Genomic DNA, 22912 nt, shown 5'->3' with positions numbered 1-22912 from the left:
CTCATAGAGAGTACTCTCCTCTACTCATATGAGCAACACCACTCAGTGCGCTCCAACATCTGAGCCTAGTTTGTCACTCTCTGCATATCCATGTCTGTAGCCCCCTCTTAATCTATGGAGACTCGCCGCTTGCTCTTCCTCCCTGTCCTGCTTCTCAGTTTGTTTATCATCTACGTAACTTTGAATTCCTCCGGATGGTTCAAATTTTCAGCTTCCAGCTGGTCTGGTCTGAAGCAAACAGAAAGAATAGCGGCGGAACAGCGATCCTTAGCTTTACTTCAGCAACAAGCCGCAGGCCTGCTTCGTCTTTGGAACGCTACCTCCAATTCGAGCGAAGGAGAAGCCTTGCGGGGTGAGATTCTGTCCCAAATCACGTTGAATAAGGAGGTCCAACAAGTATTGCTATCATCATATCAGAACGTCGGCATTGGGTCGAGTGATACACACAACTGCCGTGCAGTTGCGACCACAAAGTACAAAGTGAAGGAGGGCCTCGCGTGGAAGCCGAAATCCAACAAATATCTCCTTGCTGTATGCACATCTGGGCAGTTCTCAAATCACTTGATTTGCATTGAGAAGCATATGTTTATTGCTGCGCTACTTGGACGCACACTCATTCTGCCCAGTCCCAAGGTAGATTACAGTTATGAGAGAATGCTGAACATATCACACATTCAAAACTGTTTGGGTGGAAATCACACTCTAATCACATTTGACGACTTCAAGGATCGTCGTCACGGACATCTTCATGTTGATCGCTTCCTGTGTTATATGGACGGTTGCTACTTAGATTCAGAGCACGAGGAAAAGTTGAAAAAATTGGGAATATCATGGGGTAAAAAGGAGGACGTTTGGCCAGGCGAAGCAAATATTCCCTCTCATCCTCCAGCTGCAGAAATTTTGGAGAAATTTACTTGTGAAGATGAAGTGATTGGAATTGGAGATGTATTTTATGCAGACGTGGAAGCGGAATGGGTAAATCAAGTAGGTGGGCCTCTTGCTCACACGTGCAAAACTATTCTCCAGCCACACGACTTCATCGTTGCTACAGCGGAGCGATTTATTCAGACGTATCTGGGCAGGAATTTCTTGGCTTTGCATTTCAGAAGATATGGGTTTTTGACATTCTGGTAATTATAAATAGCGGTATGATTTGCAGTACAATATCTGAGGGATTGTCACATTGCAGTAACGCGCAGAGAGAGAGAGAGAGAGAGAGAGAGAGGATTGACCTTTTTTAATTACCCGTGAGACCAAAGCACGGTCTAGTAGACCCAAATATTAAGAGACCCCTTTGATCCAAAAGAGGTGCGATGGCCCAGATTGGTTGCTAAGGCTAGGAGAAACTAACCGCTTCCCAAACAAGAGGCACGGTGTGCCAGAAAACATAGGTTTTCCTGCTCACATCTCTTGAAAGAGGGAGACGGGGTGAGAAGGGAGAGGAGAGGGAGACAAGGGGCGAGGCGGGACTAAGTGGAGGGAGAGAGGGCGGGACTCAAGGGAGCTTTTCTAATGTTAGATTCACTCCGTATCTTGTCACATGAGGTGCATCTGTTGAGTGTCTCACAATCCCAAGCTGTGCTAGGTCTAACTCCGGAACTGTGAGGGAGTCAGAGTCAAAGTCTAGCAAACCCACCTGCCTGTCTCCTTTGCGTGCATTCAAGTCACCGAGAAGGAGGATATCTCTTTGCCTATCATATATTGTCTCATATGGACTATGCCCCTTTGTAGTGACCTCATTGCATAGGATGATGTATCTGAGGGGAAGTAGCACACCGCTATGAAGATCGGTCGTGCCTCCAATAATCGGGCTCATATCCACATGTGTCATGCATGCTCCTCTCTCTATACCACGGAAATGAAAGGCCTCAGGTGTGATTTGAATAGGGCGGCTACACCTCTAGAACCCCGTACGCCACTGTCTCTCCTCATCTCCTTCCTATAGGCAGACTCCCATTATATCCCATCATTGTGGGCAGGCCTCTCTCTGGGCTCTCATGTGTCTCGGTGTAGAAGATAATGTCTCTATTTGTGTATGTCTCCAAGAAACCCCCCGGATCAGACCAAAGGGTGCCATCACAATTCCACACAACCATTTTCAGCTTGCTTTGTGTATACATCCCATGGGCCCGACACTGTCATAATTTCCCCCCCTTCTTTCTCCCCACTGTTTACTCTTTCCCGGATTATCACTGTACCATCGGTGTAAGTGGCCCATTTTCCTGCTTTTCTTGCTGCCATTTCATGTACCATTCCCTGCCGTCTGTGCTCCTGTTGTAAAGGAATGAGGATGTCATCCAAGTAAATTTTGGTCCCCTTCTCTGTGTGTGTGTGTGTGTGTGTGAGAGAGAGAGAGAGAGAGAGAGAGAGAGAGAGTTAACACTCTGTTTATGCTTGCTCAGCAATGAGAACAGCAAGAAGGGTTACAATTGTTTCTTCTACCCGATTCCTCAGGCAGCTGAGTGCATATTACAAAATGTCCGTTCATTGGAAGTTCCTGTGATTTACCTGTCAACAGATGCCAAAGAGAGCGAAATAAGCTTGCTGCAGAGTTTACTTATCCAAAACAATGTGAGGATCCCTTTGGTTCAAAGGCCCGACCATGATAGGGGAGAAAAGTGGGACTCTCCACTCCAGAGACATGGGCTGCTTAGTGACAAAGAGGTCAGAATGACCACCTCAAATAGTGCGGATCTGATTCTACATTTTTTGCTGTTGAACTTTAACATTGTAATAGTGATGTCTGCCATGCTTTGGGTACACATCTACCGAGAAGGGTAATTCTCGTCTTCTTCATGTTTTTCTGTGCATATTAATCAAGTCATATTTAATTTTGTGGCTTCCTTTAGTGATAACACTCATATACCAACTGGCCTTTAGTGACAGAGGTAATAAAGGTGGTAACTCCATGTCGATCCTGACATGAGTAAAACTATATGCGTCAGGCATGTACATCTGTATCCACAATGATATGCTTTCACAGTACCCACATAGATGGAAGTAAGCAATAAATCCTGCCAAAGCTTCCTCCTCGACGTGCTGCTCCTCCCGTTACCTTCCTCTTCCTTGCGCCCTTGTCCACCTCTAATCTGCCTCTGTTTCCCCAGTTTCTATTTGAAATGACAACACGCGGTACCCACTGCGGAAGGCTGATAGAGCGCCCAGGAATTCACACAAAAGTGTTTAACTATGGAATCCAAAACTTCTTTACTTGTGTAGTGAACACAGACCTGTAAGCCAGTAAATAGACAATGCTCCAACAGAGATATAGAACCAACAAAATATATTTCTGTCCAAAAAAGGACACAATGCAAAAGGAGTCCATAGTCCCACTCTCTCCTACCTCATTCCCACATGGCGGCCAATATGCTGCCCATGTGGCAGCCTCCTAAATACCTCCACCATGGTCTCCTCATATAGGGGCTTACAGATGGGAGATGTCTTTTCCAACAGTTTCAGCCTCTACTCCTCCCGTGCAGCATCCAATACTGCTTTTGAAATTTGGTTTTCTCAAATTCAGGAATAATTAAATTTGGAAAGATGAAAGGGCAAGAGAACGTGAGTACTTGGGACATGATGAAAAGGAGCAGTCATAGGCTCTCAAGGTGCTACATGCTGACGAAATATTAGCAAAGAGGGTGAATGATCTCAGATCCCTATGAAAAGGTTGGCAAATCGGAATACTGTGGGTAGGGGATAGGTGGACCTTTAAAGAGTCAATCCACCGATTGAAACAAATCATGGGAAGAATATCCTAGAAAGGAACAAAATGAAAGGAGGGACCATGAAGCTCGCAGAGAAGATACTACTTTGTCTTAAGAGAGTTTGATGTTGTTGCTGAGGGAGCAATCCTTCAACTTAAAGAACCGGCAAAACTATGGTGTAAGAAGGCTGTTGCAAACAAAACAGAGCTGATTAAGTGGACGACATTAAGAAGAATGCAGAGGAAAAGCAATTCCCATCTGAATTTAAAATGAATAAGAAGATGGTCTTTCTTGAATTAAAACAAGGCTAGATGACAGTAAACGAATATTGGGATAGATTTATCAAACTTCAAAATTATGCTTCCGAATTGCATGATGCCCCAAGTGAAAATCCTCAGAAAAAACTACCACATCAACCATAGATGCATCTCATTCCAAAGACAGATACATTGCTCATCTTCCACCACACAAGAACAGTTGGGATCATAAGCAAGTGGACTCCCTTCGAAGAAGACGGAGCATTTGTACCACTACCCCAAGCAAGTATCTAGGTGCAGAGACTCGAAACAACTCTCACAATAAACGACAAAAACAAAATACCAAAACTAGAAATCAGGTCAAGCTTCCATACAAGTGACAAAAGTATACGAGTATCACGTAGACATAATCTGAAAATTCTCTGGCAGTACCCATGAATCAGTCCTTTTCAGATCGCACCATCTACCTCAGCCTTGTAACAAATCTGAAAATAACAGACCTGGTTCTCTTCCTCAATCTCAGTCACACAGCCCAAGACAAATCAATTGCTGTACGCATGTGCAAAAGGTGCCTTCTTCTGGCTGTCAACACCAGTAAGCCACAATGCCACCCCAGACAATGTATTCTGAGCACTACGAGTTTCTCTGCCCACAGAATTCAACTGCCCGTCAGCATTTCCTAGCATCATGTTGAAGAAGGTTCAGTTCCTTTAGAACCTTTCTCTACGATCAACGCAGCAACCAGTATGTCAAGTATCAGCTACACTCCTCTGTAAATCGGCCCTCCCTTGCTCGGTTCAGCCTTTCCACATCATAATTCAGGAGGAACAGAAGTGTATCGATCTGTCAGCGAGCAAGTATCTCCACACAATCTCTACGAAGAGCACCTATCACCTCCAGCCAAGCTCCATCCAATGAGATCGTCCAGCAGAGTGTGCTCCAGCATGCGTCAAGCACACCACGCAGTCCCTCAATCTCTTATGTGCAGCTTGTCGTCTTTCTCTTCCAGCATTCAACCCTTTTCTGGCAGTCTCTCTTAGCACCCCCACTTACCATCGTCAATCCTCTTTCCATAAGCACGTAGAGCCAGCCCACATAACTTCATGCGTTGCCCTATCAGCTAGATTTAGATTTAGATGCTCGTTTGGGAGAGACTAAATTGAAATCGTTTAGACTTCACAAGCAGTTGTAGCTTGAATGAAGAGATTTGGACTACTTTTTGATTAGCCTTCTCCTTTAGTGCTAGCCTTCGTCATGGCTGCATTTGCCCTTCACCTCCGGAGTGCCGACAGAAACTCAATACGAAGACTTTGTATAAATGGATGCTCAAGTATGTGTGGGTGTGTGGATTTGTATGTGTGAGAGCATACTTTTATACTATGGTCTACACCCACTGTTGGGCACTGATGACATCAGTGGGGATGTCATAGTAGCTAGTCCCTGCTGTGCATGATGGAGTTTATGGTTTTCAATCTTATGAGTGGCTATCGTGGGATTGGAACTGCACTATGTTGTGTTTTTAGAGGATGAGTTTGGGATTGTTCTTGGATTCATCTAGGTATATGCCCACGTTGTTGGTTCCAGATGAATCCAACCACCTTATCCTTGATCCAGTTATGTCACCAGTATGAATTTACCACTCTCCAATGTTTTCCTCAAATTGTACACCAGACATTAATTGCACATGATTCCAACCTTAGGCTCACACATCATTGCCAACATTTAATGCCCGATTACTCACAGACCAACCACATAATCCACCCAACCCTGACACCCACAAAATTACATGACATCCCGAATACATGAAGCACTCATGCCATCATAACATATGACTTCGAGAACAAGCATGAAAAACACATATCATCTTGTAACCACACATGCACACTGGATACTTGCTCGGGGTACCCTTGGTACATGCACATTGCATTTCTTCATCACTTCCGTGCAAAAATATATATGTTACTCACAAAATTTACATCAGTAGGGTTCCAATTTCTTAAAAACATGGCTTCTCTGTGGCTAACCCCCCATCACTACCCTATGTGTATGTGCAAGTGTCTACCTTGCCTTATCTACAAAGTGCATCTTTCCACTGCTTTTTTTGTCTTATCAATGCATACGCCTCGCAAAAGGTTTAAAGAAGTTCTTGCTGCACATTATATGATCAGATAACAATTGCATGTTACACTCGGATGGATGAGCTATTATAGCTAAAGTATTCTCTAAGATAGATCTTGGATTTGGTATCACCAGATTCGAATATAATAAGAGGATTATTTAAGACTACCTTCAGAATTCACTATGGGCATTATGAGTGGGCGGTCCTACTTTTTGGTTTGACTAATATGTCACATTCATCTACTTAATAATATTTGTTCTTGTTTTTTTGGATGGTATTCTTGATCTACCCAAAGAATGAAAAAGAATATGAGATTCATTTTAGAAAAGTTTTAAAGAAGCTAAGAGAAAGCTCATTATATGAAAAACTAAGTAAATACTTCTTTGATAAGGAGTTGATTGAGTTATCAAATATTGCATGAGAAAGGCCCAGTTTCTCTCTCCTTGATTTGCCTTCATTTGCACAGCAAAGACAATTAGGGCTGAAGGGGTCTCAAGACTTGGGGTCATTATTGCTGACCCTAATATCTCCGATGATCACATTATGCTTGAATGTTGGATTTGTTAACTCTTTAGTCACTCTGCTAGAGATTGCCTAAAGAAGAAAAGGCCCAAGAAGACTCCATCGGGCATCTCCTTTGGATAGGATGCCTCAATGCAACCCTTTCCCCTGCTGCCCCTTGAAAACAATGGGTGGTTGTTAGAGACTTCAACACGATGGAGTTACCCTTAGATAAAAAAGAAGACAAGGAGGCCTTCACTCTCTTGACAAAGCAGCTTGGGGAACTCTCCTTTGTCGGTTTAGTGGTAGAGACTCTTGGATAGATGACGCTTTTCATGCTATGCCTTCCTTGCTCCTACTTTCTTGGTTGAATAGGAGATGTTAGATGCTCATCCATGCACGTGTGGACAAATGTCATGTTAACAATTGGGCATTGATAGAGATAAAACTATTTGCATTACCCCAGGGGTCTCCACTTCGGATCATTTTTCAGTGGTCTTAGTAAGGGTGCCCGGACATGACACAGCTGCTCAAGACTGACGGTTAGACAGGTGGAAATGTGAGTGGGAGGTACATGCCTTTATATCGTTGGAATGGCTAGTTTTCTTTTATTTTATTGGCCAGTATTAGTCACGTCTCGTAGATGTGCATCCACCACTCGACACACTCTAGGTCTCACCAATCAGATAAGACCTTTCCCCCTTGCATGTGATTTGATGTGTTTTGTTTGGGCATACTGTCACAATGCCTTATGAGTGACTATCATGAGATTGAAATTGCACTATGTGTTGTGTTTTTAGAGGATGAGTTTGGGCATGTTCCTGGATTCATCTAGATATATACTGTGACAATGTCACATAGGGGGAGCTGAAACCTAGCTCATTCACTAAGCTTCAAGTGGATACTCCCTCAGGTCCTCACCTGCTCATCTTAAGGTTTAGCTTGTATGGTTCATTGTATGTGGTGTGTGCTAAGCCTTCAATTGCTGCTTTTCAGTCCAACTTCAGGTTAGCCTTTAGCCAGTGATTGTTCTTTATGCTATCCAGTAACTCATTTCTATGCATTTCTGATTCTATTTGTGCATGTGTGTGTAAGGCCAGTTTCATGAGGAATGGAGGTGAAAGTCAAAAGTATTCACGAAAATCCATGGTAAGCCTCTGCAACATCTCGTGGGCATGCCAGTAATTCAGACCTTCAGACCTTCTTAATTCAGACCTTCAGATAGCCAATAGCCACGTGGTGTGTTTGCACAAAGTTTTGTACACAAAGTCTACCTTATATGTGGGGAAGTTGACAGTTATATGAGCTCATTGTCAAAGGAAATGCACGATTACTAAATTTACCTTTCCCTTTTTAAAGCAAATATACTCAATCCTAGTCTATAAGCTTTTGATTTCTCTGTTTTTCTAAATAAATGATTCCAATGGGACGTGGATATTAGTGACAGCAGTCTGCATGTATTTGCCAGTTGGTGAGGTGCAATCCTATGTTGATTGCCTCTCTATGAGCATGCTTTTGCCCAGATAATTGTGTGATTAATTGCATCTTCTGCAAAGAGATGGTCCTCTTCAACACATATGCATACTTCTTTTTCCTTTCACCCATCACATGCCCTCTTTTGTGTTATGCAGCAGGGAGTCTCACACAAAATAGCACTGGCATGTTACAGGTGACTGCAATGCTGGATAAGACAATTTGTGCAATGTCAAGCACATTTATTGGTAGCTCCGGCTCCACTTTCTCAATAGACATCATGAGAATGCGCAATGAATGGGGAACATCTAGCACATGCGATGAATACTTGTGTCAAGGGGAAAAACCTAACTTTGTAGCAAGCCTGCACTGATCTTTTGAGTTATGATATATGGTTTCTGAAAGCAACAATCAACAAGGTACGCAACTTCAACTGTGGAAAATTGGCTCTCCAAGTAAGGTAAAATTCCTAGAAGTTATCAGAATCCTTGAATCGTGAGCAGATTTGAATGTATCATCACAGTACAATATATTATTTGTACACTCAGCTATAATTACATAGTATAGTGCCTACACTTCAATAATTGGAATAGTATGACCTTTGTGATTTGTGTGGATTCTCCATTGTTTCTTTTGGTTTAAATTGACATGAATACATGCTTCCTCATAAATGTTATTTCTCTTGCTGAGTCTGAAACATTCTATTGTGGATCACTTAATTTTGTGTCCACTTGCATTGTCTGTATCATTTCACATTCTCGTATGTTCAATCAACTCCCTTCGTGCTGTAGCCATTCCTTCATCTGCTTTGACTCAAATTCTGAGATCAGTTTTTCTAGATGTGTGTATGTTTATGTACAGGCCAGAGCATCTTTCCTTCTGACCTCTTTCAAGAAGATTTGAGTTTCTCATGGCCAACTCCCTTTTTTGAAAACAGAGACCTCCATTTCCAAAGGGCCTTTTGAATGACCTCCATTCTACATCTGGCATTACTAAATGAAAGAAATAGGGGTTTGCCTTGAACCAAGAGTTACGCTTTCTTGCCTTCTGAACGAAAACTCTAAGAAGGCATTGCTGGTAAGAGATTTCTTTTGCCTTCTGCCTACTATAGAAAGGCCATAAAGGAGTGACTATGCTTTAACCTCTTTAGTATTTGTTATATATCTAAAGATTGCCCTACTCTGCAGGAGGTAAATCTCCTTTGGCAAAGGATAACCAGAGTCCACATCATTCACTGTAGTACCTAGGCCTTTAGGGGAAGAATCTACATACTTGAGCACATGGAACTTTCCGATAGCTTATCCTTCTTTATGAGAATAAAGGAGGCACTCTCATTTGGACAGGTCCATTCTTATTGTCAAGAGAAGTCCCTTAGCTTATCACTTTAGATGCAGCTCCTTTATCTTTGCACAGACCTCAATCGCCTTCTATAGACTTGGCTTGAGAGACCTTTGCCAGTTTTACTGCATGACAGATTTGGAGATCTAGGTGCACAGAGGCCTTAGATGGGACTCAGACTTATGCCTCTCGGCCACTTTCAGTGATCAGGCATGATATTATACACTTTTTTCTCTAGTGAAATCCATATATATTTATATTAAAAGAAGCTGTCTCTAAAGTAGAGATCAGCAAGTGCAAGCTCAGAAAACTTCATTGTAAGACAAGTAGACAGTATAATCTATTTGACCAACAGACAGGTAAATCATAAAAGGATTGCCTGAGTGACATCTGGAAATAGTAGAACATGGAAGAAGTAGGTTCTCGAAAGACTCGGTGGTTCCTGTGTCTCCACAAAGTCCAGGGTGCCCAGCATCAAACACAGGATATTATACACACCCTCATGGCCACTTGGCGCATGATTCAAGGCTTCTCATGCATTGCGATGTTAAAGAAAGCTTCCTTTATGAGAGAGCATGACTATGGTTTGTCCTTCTTATATACAGCCACATGGCCTTCATGGCACTTCCACTCTCTTGATCGATTATGACAGCCTCCTTTCGTTTCTGCATGATTTTGTATGAGGGCTTTACAGGGCTTTAAACTATATCTATGTGTTTTGGTCTTACCTAATAGAAGTTTACCTTTTTGCCTTTGGGGAAAAATAGATGTAATGCTTAGCGTCTATATATGGATGGTGCTTGTAGAGAAATTTCATTTGATATGCATGCATGTAGCTCTTTTATTGTGAAATGCTCATATGCTCTGTGCCAGCATATCATCCTTCACATTTAGGGTTTGAGACAACCCTGGATTTTGTTCACACTGTCATTTTCTGGCTTTGGGAATTTAACTCTCTCAATGTTCTACTTTCAGTTTTGCCCACTTGCATTCCCTGTATTGCCGAGCTCTCTGACCTACATATATATTCAGAGCCACTCTCCTTTACACCTGTAATAAATCCTCTAAAGGCTACCTTCAGAATAGAATCTGTGAGACACTCTTGTGAGGATTTGCGTTGCAAGAGCAAATGGAGGCAAACCCCAATTACGAAAGCCTAGTTCTTTACCTTCATCATGAAAGAGGTTATGTTATTCCATGATCCATCACAAAGACCCGTGCCATCTAATGACACACGTTACCTAGAGGTTTGAGAAACCTTGGAGCAGCGTCTATTGAGTAAATTGGGAAGAAGATTTTCGTAGAGTAAGCGCAAAGCATAGAGTTGATGCTGAACTCAATTTGTCAAGCAGCGAGCGTGCTTCGTGGCAGTCTGTACAGTTTTACTAGCATGCTCAACATTTGTACGCATAAGTGCATGTAGTGGATGGCAAGAAAAAATTGACAACAACATAGAATTAATTTAAGGGGAGAGCAGATTATTGTCATGGATGTCCTTACAGCTATATAGCATGCACGACATCCATTAATGCAAGTACACTATAAAGATGTCACCTCTCCTGTGCAGGCTGTGATTTGCCGAATGAGGCAGTTTACAGCCTACAGGCACATCGAGTGCAAAAAAGTAAGCCATGTAGATCCATACAGACTTGTTTGTTCTTGCAGCAATGAAAAACAGTGAAGCAGAAGAATCACAGTGTTTATTTCGAAAGCTATATCTTACTTAGGCATGTGTTCCAAAAGTGTTTCCAATTGCTGCCAGCTGATCCCGCACCACCTTGACCTTCGTCAAATGGCTATGTACCGTATCGCCTTCTTCCATATCAAGATTGTAGAGTTGATGCTGAAGAAGCACAATCCGGGAGGTATTATCAGTCTCGTACAGATCTTTCAGTGTGGCCCACGCCTCAACTGACGTCTCGGCCAGCTGGATATGCGGAAGAACGGAGTCCGCCGTAGTCCCTATGATTATTGCCAGGGCATGGGCATCTCTTTCTTCCCAAGCTTCAAGCTCCTCTCTGTCTACTGCCATGAGTACCTTCCCTTTACTGTCCACCATGTCTTCCGGCTTCGACTCCAAGAAAAGTTTGGAAAAGAGCATGCTTGCAGTCCAAGAAAGGAACTTGGAATATATGATACAGATCTATAAATGTAAATAAATAATAAACTATAATTATGCATAGCACATAGCACGTATACATATGCGCATGCGCACACATACACATGTGCATACATACATGTATATGTATCACAAACATATATACATACTTATATGTCTGTATTTTTTTGTATCTCTCTCTTTCTCTCTCTTGTACCCCAAGTATTATGTACAATGAGCAGGAAACTGAGAGGGTAAATACATTCAAATACTTGGGAATAGATGTGCCAGCAAATCATAGATGGAATGTTTGTGTTCACAGAAGGATTGATGCCGGGTGGGGGAAATATTATCATTTTGAAAATGATTGCAGAAATAGTGACACTAGGAGATGGAGCATCAAACGGATTCTATTTGATGCATATGTGGTGCAAACAGTGCTATATGCAGCATAAGTATGGGGAGGTAGCATTTCAGCATCAAAATGGAATGATATTGAAAAAATGCAGAAATTGTTTATAAGAAGACATTTGGGAGTCAAAATTACCACACCATACTCAATCATGCTTATTGAGACTGGTACAAGGCCCATTGAGCTGCGAGCATTGGAAAGGGTTTTCAAATACATAAAGAAGGTCAAGACCATGAAGCCACAGAGACTACCTATGAAAGCATGGGAAGCAAGTAAAAGACCTCAAAAAACAAACAAAAGCAAGATGCTAGCATCTGGTTGGTGGCAAGACATCAAGGGATGGTTCCAAAGATGGAAAGTAACATCCTACCTAGAGATGTCATCCGGGGAAATGGATGAGAAGGCATTCCATAAAGCTTTGTTGGGAGTATTGCAGCAAAAATGGCAATTAGCTGAAAAAAGGGCCAAGTATGAGTACTACTGTACACATATCAATCCCATCTATTGGGACACTTACTCTCAAGAAGAAGAAAACGCACAAAAATACATAACTATGCCCATACCTGCAAATGCAAGGAGAAGCATTGCACTCATCCATACCCGATCACACACTCTGGAGGTAGAGAAAGGAGCTTGGGGGGATGTCTCAAGGGAACAAAGATTTTGTAAGTTGTGTGACCAAGGACAAGTAGAGACAAAGGCACATGTCCTCCTTACATGCCCACGGTATGCCCACACCTGCAAATGCAAGGAGAAGCATTGCACTCATCCGTACCCAATCACACACACTCTGGAGGTAGAGAAAGGAGCTTGGGGGGATGTCTCAAGGGAACAAAGATTTTGTAAGTTGTGTGACCAAGGACAAGTAGAGACAGAGGCACATGTCCTCCTTACATGCCCACGGTATGCCCACATAAGGAAGGACTTTAACAATATTACAAAGGAGCACAACACCCTCGCAAGCTAGCTTTCACATACCCATCTAGCCACTCTAGGTAATTTTATTGCCAAGACTCTCAAATATCGTGAATATTGTATCACACAATCTGTCTCAGAATAGTTGCTCTCTTATTCCCTTCCACAAAAGGAAGGAGACACTTGTATTGTTGTGCTTATGGGTCCTATGGGTCGGTTTCTCAGCCCCCAGAGGACGATAATACATTCTTCTTCTTCTTCTTCTCTCTCTCTCTCTCTCTCTCTCTCTCTTTGCGGCAATCCCCATCACCCCTCATGGACACCCAGATCTGGCACACCTATGCACACAAGCTGTATGACATTCCCCACCAACCTGCTCCTAACCTCTCATACTCACCTCGTCCTTCCTGCACTATTTTCACCAAGGGTGGTGTCAAGGACATGGTATTGAAGCTTCATAATCAGATATTTACACTCAGGAATGTCATCCAGGAGGCCAGAGCACGGAGACAAAGGGTCTGTCTGCAAAGCCTTTGACACAGTACCGAGGGCTTGCCTTATTAGACAGGAGCTGGGTTACGACCAGGAGATTATATGGGCTGTTATGGCACTCTATGAGAGGGTCTCTAGTAGAGTTCAGATAGGAGCTGGAGGACAAAGGAGATCATGAGCACCATTGGGGTCAAACAAGGTTGCCTACTGTCACCAACCCTGTTTGGCCTCTACATAGAGAAGCTCAAGACTTTTATGGAGACACTGGGGGGGTCTGGATACTCGCTTGTTGGTTTGTTGATTCATATCCTATTATACACAGATGATGTGGTGCTATTATCTTCTTCTGTAGAGGGCCTCCAGAGACACCTAGATGCATTACAGGAGTTCTGTGAGTCACACTTTGAGGGTCAACCTTGGTAAGACCAAAGTTATGGTCTTCAACACATCCCGAGCAAATATGCACAGAGAGCTATCCACTTGCAATGGATGACCTTTTATCATACATTTATTTAGTTGTTCTCTTCTCTGGCCCTATTTTCATGATGAGACCGGTGATGCAGGCGCGCTTGGAGCAAAAGGTATACTTTATTAGCCCGGTTAGAAGACGCATTTCCAGGAACCTCAGACCAAAGCTCTTCTTTTCGTCTCCTTGGTCCAGCTAGCAGGCATGTATGGCAGCCCTTGTTGGGGGCTGGATCTCTCGGATGCAGGCTTGGCTAGGGTAGAGCAACTCCAAGTTCTCATGCGGTTGCAGATGATACACAGTAAGCAATGAGTTCCTGCACCTCAGGGCGACGTAAACAACCATGGCTAGCACTATTCTCTTCTATGGCCCTAGTAGTTGAGGGTGATTAGAGATGTTGGTATGCACGCAAATGCAGGTGGCTTGAGAGATTGGGACTCCACATGTACATGTTACCCCCCTTCCAATACAGCATTGAGGCGCCATCTCTCCACTCGGATATCATGAGGTCAACCAGGTCATATGCGAGGACCTTCTACTCCTACATACATTTAGGGGCTGGTTGGCATTGAGTGAGCTTCCAGTGAAGCTCAGCTTCTACAGGGATCACTGCTTGCACATCTCCCAGGAGGGCTTCATTGATCCCCCAGGGTCTATCCGGATCCACCTCCCACACTCATTGAGGGTCTCTATTGGACATATATGTGTTTCATCGCATCGACTCCGCATTAAGAGTGGATGAGCTAAGGGAGTACCTAGAGAGAGTCGCATCTGCATCTTGTGTGATTGACATGAGATTGAGTCAAGGAGCACTTCATCTTCAGATGCCCTGTATACTATGAGATATGAGGCCGCTATCACTGCCTGTTCAGAGTGGCTTCGAACTCCTCTCTCGTTTCCTTTCCTATCCAGATCAGAGATGCCTATCTACCTTCGTCCATGAGGTAGTTAGGCACACAGAGCGCTTGCTGAGACAAGGTCAGAAAGCCCAGATAGGCTCATCTCAAGGTATGCTTACGGAGTTCTTCTAGCTAGATCACATAGACCACATGATCACAGGTGGTTGGCAAGGTAGAGGTCTAGAGCCAACGACACGACACACTCGGCAAAGGGCGGACGCACATATCACGCTTGGAGACATCCCATCCATGTTCAGGACCGGAGCATGATCTATAGGGGTTACAGTGGCCCTTGTCCGATGCCGAGCTCATCGCCAGGAGGCTGACGGACCACATTCACAGATAGCCTCCAACGTTCTATCTGTCCTGCATAATCAAGGGGTCTATATGCCACGTTTTCCTTTGCAGCCCTATGATGCGAAGGCGCTGCCAGGGAAGCTGGGGGTCGATCACGGCCTCTCTGCTCTGGAGACGGCTATCATCGGCGACGGAGAAGAAGTGAATCGAGGAGTCCGAGAAGAGGCGTGCAACCACCAAAGGAATGCCACGGGGTGTGAATTGCCCTAGCCACCTCTCATCTCCCGGGAGGAGCTGTCTGGTGACCATAGGAATCCTCCACCTGCAGGAATGGCACCATCGATCTCCGCTCGTCGAGCCTGGATCCCACGTGCCGTACCTACTGCTGCTGCCAGCTCGCCTGGGCTCAGTTGGCTATAGACGTCCCTCCAAACCCGGAGCGAGCGCGCGGGCCCAGAGCGCCCAAGGGATATGGGATCTCTCTCCAAGCTGGCGACCTGTATCATCTGTCACCTGGCTGCTCGAGATCAGGGGCTGTCTGTCTATCTCCTCTCGACAGCTAGGGGGAACCTGGGAGAGGCTGTGTTGCAACTTCCTCCAGACCGAGACGAGGCTACGGAGGAAGGGGGAATAGGGCTGAGTCAGTGGGGCAGAAGTGAAAATCCACCGGATAGACGGCTGCCAATCACCCCCTCTCTGGGGGGTACACGCGCTGAGACCATGCTGAAGCAAGAGCTTCCACGTGTGCCCTCATGGGGTCAGACCGCGGATGACTAACTTTCCAAGTAATTCCTGACTTTGGAGTTCTGGATCTATGATGCCAAGGCCGCCCTCTGTCTGGGGAAGAATGACTGTCTGCCAGGCGACCCGGGCTCTGGTGGTGCCGGAACCATCTGAGCCAGACCAAAGGAAGTTCCGCACCAGTCTCCTCAGCTGGGCTACACACGATCTTGAGAAACACCAGCAAGAGGCCACGTACCAAGCGGTGGCAAGAAGGACCTGGTTGACCACAAGGGCCCTGCCTGCCAAGGATAGCCGAGCCGTGCTCCAGAAGGCTAGCTTCCGTCGTATGGAGACTAGGACCGGTAAGAACTGCTGAGCCGGCGTGATATCCAGGCCTACCTGGAATCCCAGGTAACGTGTCGTCTGTCCTCTAGGGATCCAGTGAAACCCCAGGAAAATACCCCACTGTGAGCTGGCTTTCGGATCCGTAAGAAAACCAACTGACTTATGCTAGTTGATTTTCGCCCCAGCGGCTAGGCAAAAAACCTCTAGGGACAGTCTCACTCGCTCCAGTGACTCGATATCATCCTACACATATAGGGCTGTGTCGTCTGCATACTCGGAGTCCAGAAGTTCTGCATCGTCCCGAATAGGGAGGCACATCCCTCGAAGACCAGTGGTACGGGCTCGTAGGAAGTGAGTCATGGCCTCCGCAAAAAATAGGAAGAGGTAGGGCGCAAGCGGGCAGCCCTGACGCACCGAGCACTCGAGGGTGAATCTCTCCCCCATCCTACCGCTGATGATAACCCGGCTGGAGGCCGACCTGTAGAGGCTAGCAATACCTCTGATCCACTCGTCCGGGAAACTGAACCGAGAGAGTGTACCTTCCAAGAAGGACCAGTCTACCCTGTCGTACGCCTTCTCAAAGTCAAGAAGGAGTATGGCAAGGTGCTGGCCACTGTGCTGGGCCCACTCCGTCGCCTCTGAGAATGTGAAAATGTTGTTCAAAATGCTGCGATCTTGGACAAAACCAGTCTGGGTGTCATGGATCAAGTCATGTAGCAGGGGGCGGATGCGGCTACTGATCGTCTTGGCAGGATTTTGTAGGCAGTCGGGAGGAGGGTGATAGGGCGCCACTGTCTGATCTCCTGACGGTCCCCCCCTTTGGGGATGAGGCAAATCAAGCCTGTCGCAAGGCTCTCTGGCATCTGTCCACTGGAGAAGATATTCTGGAAGGCTGCGAGCAAGGGCTGGTGGACCTGCTCCCAGAAGGTGGTGAAGAAAGCTCTGAAGAGCCCATCCTCACCTGGGCATTTCTGCCCATCAATAGCGCTCACCGCATCCTGCATCTCTGCCACGGTGAAAGGGGTGAGAAGGGAATCACTCATGCTAGGCTGCACGAGCGACGGTGTATACCTCCACACCTCCTCCCTGCAACGGCGGGCACGAGGGTCTGGGGGCTCCTGCTGGAACAGGGATCTGTAGAAATCTGTCGCCAAGTCCTGGACCTCGTCTGGATCTATCCTGACACTACCATCCTGCGCTCTAAGAGATCGCAGCTGTTCCCCTGTTGACCTCTGGCCATGGGTCCTGAAGAACTCTCTGCACATCCTGTTGCCTTTCGTAGCCCAGAAGGACTTGGAAGCATGAAACGAGAACTCTGAGCATCGCTGGGTGATCTCCTCTAGCATGGCTCGGGCTCTAACCTCCTACTGTCTGAGCTCCTTAGAGCCTGGAAAAGACTGTTGCATCCGCTGTATCGAGGCGAGATCTCGTTTGAGACCCCTCTCCTTCGCCCACCACTGCTGCCTGACCTGAATCGCCTCCTGCTGACAGATGAGACTAGACTCAGCAAGAGCCTGAGCTACCTGTGCTGCCATATCCCCCATGGGGTCCCAATCCTGCTCCCACAGGTCCACTATCCTGCTGCGAACCGCTGCTCTGGAGTAGATGGAGTCTGGGATCCGGCATGAGCGTGGAGGTAAGGAGTGAGAGGCTGAGTCCAGGACTAGGATGACTGGGGCATGGTCAGAGAGGGTCGTCTCTGGAACCACTCTTGACTCTCCACCTCTGCCTAGTGCCCAATCGCTGACATAGAAACGGTCCCACCGCTCCAGAAATCTGCCTCCCTCCCTCCTGTAACCCCAAGAGAAGTCCAGACTCCCTGTCCAGCAAAAGGAAGGCTCCCTCCAGCTGTCCCGACCTCCCATAGCGAACAAGTAGTAGTCCCAATCTGCCTGCTCCGCCTAAGCTATACCGAGGTTATTGAAGTCCCCTCCTACAATCCAAGAATCCATCTCTGGCAATAAGTCTGTCAAAGAGCTCCAAAAAGCGGCTCTCCGTCTGAGGTCGGTTGGGGCATAGATATTGAGGATGCCGATGCGGGATCCCTCAATATTCAAGCCCACCCAAAGCGCTCGTCCTGGGATCAGGGTGCCAAAACCACACACATGCTAAACTAGAGAAGCGTCGATGGAGGTACAGACACCTCCGCTCCTCCCCTACTCGCCAATCGAAGGTTCCCAGTAGGTGTGGGAGCGTCCTGTGAGGACCTTCCCACAAATACTGGTCTGAGAAGCCGAAAGCTTGTGTTCCTGCAATAGGAGCACATCTACCCTTCCCACCAAGGTTGGCTGGAGCTCCTGTCTGAGCACCATCTTCCTGGGGCCGCGGGTTCCTGATGAGTGGAACCCGTTGACGTTCCAAGAGATAATGTGTATACTCATGAAGAGGGGATATGGGCCACAAACAGCTGTCTGCTTGCAGTCGATGTCAAGGTGGTCGGAGGATGTCCAGTGTGCAGTCGAAGGCGCTTCTGTGAGGGTTTCGAAGGAGAGGCCGGATCGTCGGACCCATCCTCTAAAACCTTCAACAGGGGGGAGAGGCCCTTCGTCCCATGGTGGTAAGCTCTCTCTAACCAACTCGACGCCTCTGCCAAGGAAATACTGTAGAAGCCCACTACCTCTGAGGTCCTCCACGGGCGGAGCCCTTCCGCGTAGACCCACTCCAGAGGCGGTCAAATAATGACCAAAAGGCGGAAACATTTGGCGCTGTGGTGCCATCGCAGACGAACGTCACCCTCCTTCCACTGCTGCTGAAGAAGCTCCGCTGCTTTACTACCGATCCAGTCCTGCACCTGCTCCTAGGATTGATCTTGAATCGTCTCCCAAAACGTTTTCATTCGTCCATTGCTCATTCCCGTCACTGGTGATAGTGAAGGAATAGCTAGGACCATGGTGGGGGGCAAGGACGGACACCTTACCCTCCGCCCCCTTTCGGAGGAAGAAGATGCTGATGTCTAGGCATGCAGGGAAGGAGCCAATACCCGCTACATCCAAATAATCCTAGGGTCCTGCTCGGTAAAACTCCAAAGGTAGAGCTCTAGGAGCAGCCCTAGGGTGTGGGGATGAGCATGAGGAGTCTGAACCAGAGAGAGGGGTGCTGGCTGTCGAACAAGCTGGAGTGGTACTGGCCATCTGCGGGGAAGGGCCTCTCCCCTCCGCCGGGCCAGGAGGGATAGGCGCGTCTGTGCTGGCTTCGGGGCCGCAGGTGGCGTAGGCGGAGGGGGGGTTCCCTCGGGATCATGCTCGAGGGAGAGGGGGGGGCTGAAACCAACGGTGCTGGGGGGGATCCTGGAGGGGGGGGAGGTAGGGGGACCGAGGAGGAGGGGGGAGGGGAGGGGGGGCGGGGTGAAGGATGAGAGGGAGGCTGGCTGATCTTCTCCTTCCCTTTCTCCTTCCCCTTACCGGGCTGCTGTTGATTGGTGACCACAGGGGTTTCTTGCTGTAGATGGGAAGGCTTTTTTGGTCTTGTTTTGTTTCCTTTTGACCTCAGTCCAGCCTTCCCCTTCGGGAAGGGGGGGGGGTGTCGATGCCTAGCGAGGGGGATCTTGAGTTGCCTGGATGGGGGCCTTTTGAGGTTCTGTCCTCGTGAAGCGAGGGCAGGAGCGCGCCTGGTGCTCGAAGCTGTGGCATCTCAGACACTGATATGGGCGACCAGTGACCATAATGCGCTGCATCACCACACCTGAGTCCGTCTCAATCTCGAACTCCGAGGGGATACTCTGTAGATCTAGGACTGCCACTTTGACACGTGGCACCCCTTGGGCTGCCGCCGCATCAACGAAGGTGTCCTGCATGAGCCAGCCAAAGTGCACCCCCAGGTCCTTGATGATCGGGCGAAGCTCAGTTGCGAGGCGTGGGAAATTGAGGATAACTGGATGGCGAGGAATGCGGAAGCGGGCATCGAAGTCCGCTACACTGAAACCCCTATACCATGGGACCATAAGGATGATCTTCCCACCCACAGAAGTAGGGGACTGTCTGACCATATCGCTCACAGCCTATGCTGAGGAGAGCTTGAGCCAGAAGATACCACGTCCCATGAGTGCAACCTCCTCAATGTGGCTGTCCTCAGGTAGAGGGTGGACTGCAACCAGTCCCTGATGTCTGCTCGTGAAGGGGCGTAGCCAATGACTCTCCCATAAACGGATGTCTGGGAGAAGTCTGTGGCGGCCTGCTTCACCAAGGAGACCTGATGCTCTGTCAGTGTTATGCGGTAGGCTGATGGAGGGGGGGGTCCGTCTGGGCCACCAGTTCCGGGCTCATGGCCGCCATACCGCACCGACAAACTGCGAACGCTCCAAAAGACGGGGGAATGAGAAGGAAATGGCAGAGACGAAGGAGGGGGGAGTGGTATGGAGGCGGGGGAGGAGAGAGGGAGGGATGGAGAGGTACGGGGAAGCGGGAGGGGGAGAGGTGGTGGAGAGGGAGCGAGTGGCAGAGGGGGAAGGAAGGAGGAGGGAGGGAGGGGGGCAGCGCAGCGCTGGGCGGGGAAGACGAGGAGGGAAAGGGAGGGGGTATGGCAGGCTGCAGCGCAGCACGAGAGGGGGCGGGGGAGGAGAGGCGAGGAAGGAGGGGAAAGGGGGGGGGGCAGCTTTGCACAGCAGCGGGGAGGGGGAGGAGGGGGCGGGGGGGGGTGGTAGCGCAACACGAGGGGGGGGAGGCGGGGAGAGGACAGAGGGGCGGAGAATGGAGGAGAGGGGGGGGGATGGCGGGCGGAGAGGGAAGAGAGGGGGCGGAGGGGCGCGGCGGGAGGCGACGGAGAAAGAGGAGGGGGAGGGGAGAGGGGGCCGCGCAGCGCGAGGGGGGGGTAGACGGGAGCAGGGGAGGGGAGGGGCATTCGCAGGAGCAGGCGAGAGATTTAAACATCCGGTCCAGGATCTGTATATTGATAGTGCTTCCAAATCTTGATAAAGTTCCCAGTAGTTTTTCTAATAATGCATGTAATATTATTTGCTACATTTTTGCTTTCAACGGATTTGTAGTGATGGGACCATTATCTAGGTTCCAGCTATGGGTATCAATGGTGCATTGCAGGGTCAATCATCAGGAAAGGTTGGACTATAGGAAATCGATGACCTCTTTGGATAGGCTCCATGTGATCCATATGAGAGCTTAGAATAGATGGGATGTCCAACCTGTCACTCAGAGACCGCATGTGTGCCCTCCATTGTGTTTCTGAATTTGGAAACTATGCCAGGTTCAATGGGAACATAACCCTCTTTCATGGCCCTTTCTATAAGCAGGGCAGCCATGTTGCTTGTAAGCATTGAAGGAGAAGGCAAGAGCTGTAGCAAGATCAGCACTATTATTGCAAGCATGGTGCTTTGTAGTCTTCTATTGTTGAATGAGAAGGATTCCATACTGAATGGCATAGAATCTGTTCAGAAATATTATGTGCAAATTTGTGCCAAGAGAAAAAGGCATATGCATAATGAATGTTTGGTTCTATTTGTGTGGACTTCCCTCCAAAAACACAATAGTTGTTCAACGAGTCATTTTTGTTGAAATGGTCACATAAAATATCAAAAGGTTTGGTTTCAAGTGGTACCACCATCTTGTTTGTGTGCTTATTGGTGTGGTGTTATTGGTTTCCCTACAATGCATCTTTGTCGAGATTCTCGCTCTTATTTGTGGATGACCTTATTTTAATTGCTTCTTTGCCGTAAAATTTTCATTCTTGAATTTCATGCAATTCTCTTTGAGTTCATAGGCACCTTAGCATTAGACAATGGAAGCTTTGCTTGCCTTGGAACTTGCTATTGATACGTTGAAAATTGAATGTTAGCAGCGTAAAAAGATGAATGCTTTAGAGTCTCTCTCTCTCTCTCTCTCTCTCTCTCTCTCTCTCTCGCTTTGTGCCTCTCTCATCTTGGCAACTCTTGAGAAAGTGTAGGCAACTCTTTTTGGTGTGCCCATGGCAAGGTCTAAGCATAGAGCGGGTTTTTTTGGCTTTCTATGGGATTTGTGTGAGGGGGTTAGGTTAGTTATGGGTATGTTTGAAGTGTGTGTTTAAAACAGGGTCATTTTAGGGTGGGGTTTTCAGAGGTAAAGGGTAAGGCTCATCATTTTTGTTATGGGTGGCTGCCATGCTCATCGTGGATGCCCAATCCATATTTAAGTGGTAGTGATTATACAAAGTTTCAAATGCAATATCTTCAATAAATTTGCTTTATCAATATGCGTTCAAACAATCAAATGCTTTCATGACATCTACACTTCATTCTCTTCAATTAACATGAATAATAATTTATACATACAAGGAGTTTATTGCTTTTAGAAAAAGCTATATGGCCAACTTGCCTACCTTATATCTATGTGCTTTCTTAAGATAGAAGTAATGCCTTTAGTAGGTTTCTAAACTTCAAATTCGTAACTTGCTGCTTAGAATTAGATTGTAGAATAAATTGGAACTTGCCATTGGTTCGTTAGAATATTCTCTCTCTCACACTCTCATCTTGTAACTCTTGAGAAAGTGTAGGCAACTGCCCTTGGCAACATCTGAGCGTTGAATAGGTTTTTTTGGTTGATTAATTATGGGTGTTCTTAAAGGAAAAATCATTTCAAGGTGCGTTTAAACACGAGGTAATCATTTTTGTGCATGTCTGCTTGTCGCGCCATATTGTTTGTTAGTACTGCCTTCCAGGCGGGGCTATAGTTACACTTTTGTAAAGAAGTGTCCAAACAGTTTCTTGTGGTTTAATCTCTCTCTCTCTCTCTCTCTCTCTCTCTCTCTCTCTCACACACACACACACACACAGTTTGCTAATCATTTGGACTTTCCTATGCACGGGCTTCCATCATAGGTGTTGCAAATTAATCATCCAATCATCTTGACAATTGTTTTCCTTTGACAGAACCAATTTGAAGGCAGTGC

The 22912-nt window shown here is 46.8% G+C and overlaps 1 protein-coding gene across 3 annotated transcripts; it reads left to right on the top strand.

Moving 5' to 3' along the window:
- LOC147904768 (O-fucosyltransferase 36-like) lies at positions 1-22912 on the top strand. Of its 3 annotated transcripts, none has more exons than XM_087388321.1 (4): positions 1-1130; positions 2403-2664; positions 8251-8473; positions 22893-22912. In XM_087388321.1, the coding sequence occupies exons 1-3, from the start codon at positions 115-117 to the stop codon at positions 8425-8427; spliced, it is 1455 nt and encodes a 484-aa protein (XP_087244447.1). In that variant the 5' UTR covers positions 1-114; the 3' UTR covers positions 8428-8473; positions 22893-22912. The 3 variants fall into 3 exon arrangements, with proteins under 3 accessions (XP_087244447.1, XP_087244438.1, XP_087244430.1); XM_087388312.1 differs by lacking the exon at positions 22893-22912 and adding an exon at positions 11864-11939; XM_087388304.1 differs by lacking the exon at positions 22893-22912 and having other exon boundaries at positions 8251-8620.

Source organism: Dipteris shenzhenensis, chromosome 2 (genome assembly GCF_047967505.1).
Source record: "Dipteris shenzhenensis isolate YYH24624 ecotype China chromosome 2, Dip_SZ_1.0, whole genome shotgun sequence".
In the NCBI taxonomy this organism is placed as follows: domain Eukaryota; kingdom Viridiplantae; phylum Streptophyta; class Polypodiopsida; order Gleicheniales; family Dipteridaceae; genus Dipteris; species Dipteris shenzhenensis.
Note: the sequence above shows the minus strand (reverse complement) of the source record. Positions and strands in the feature narration are given on the sequence as shown.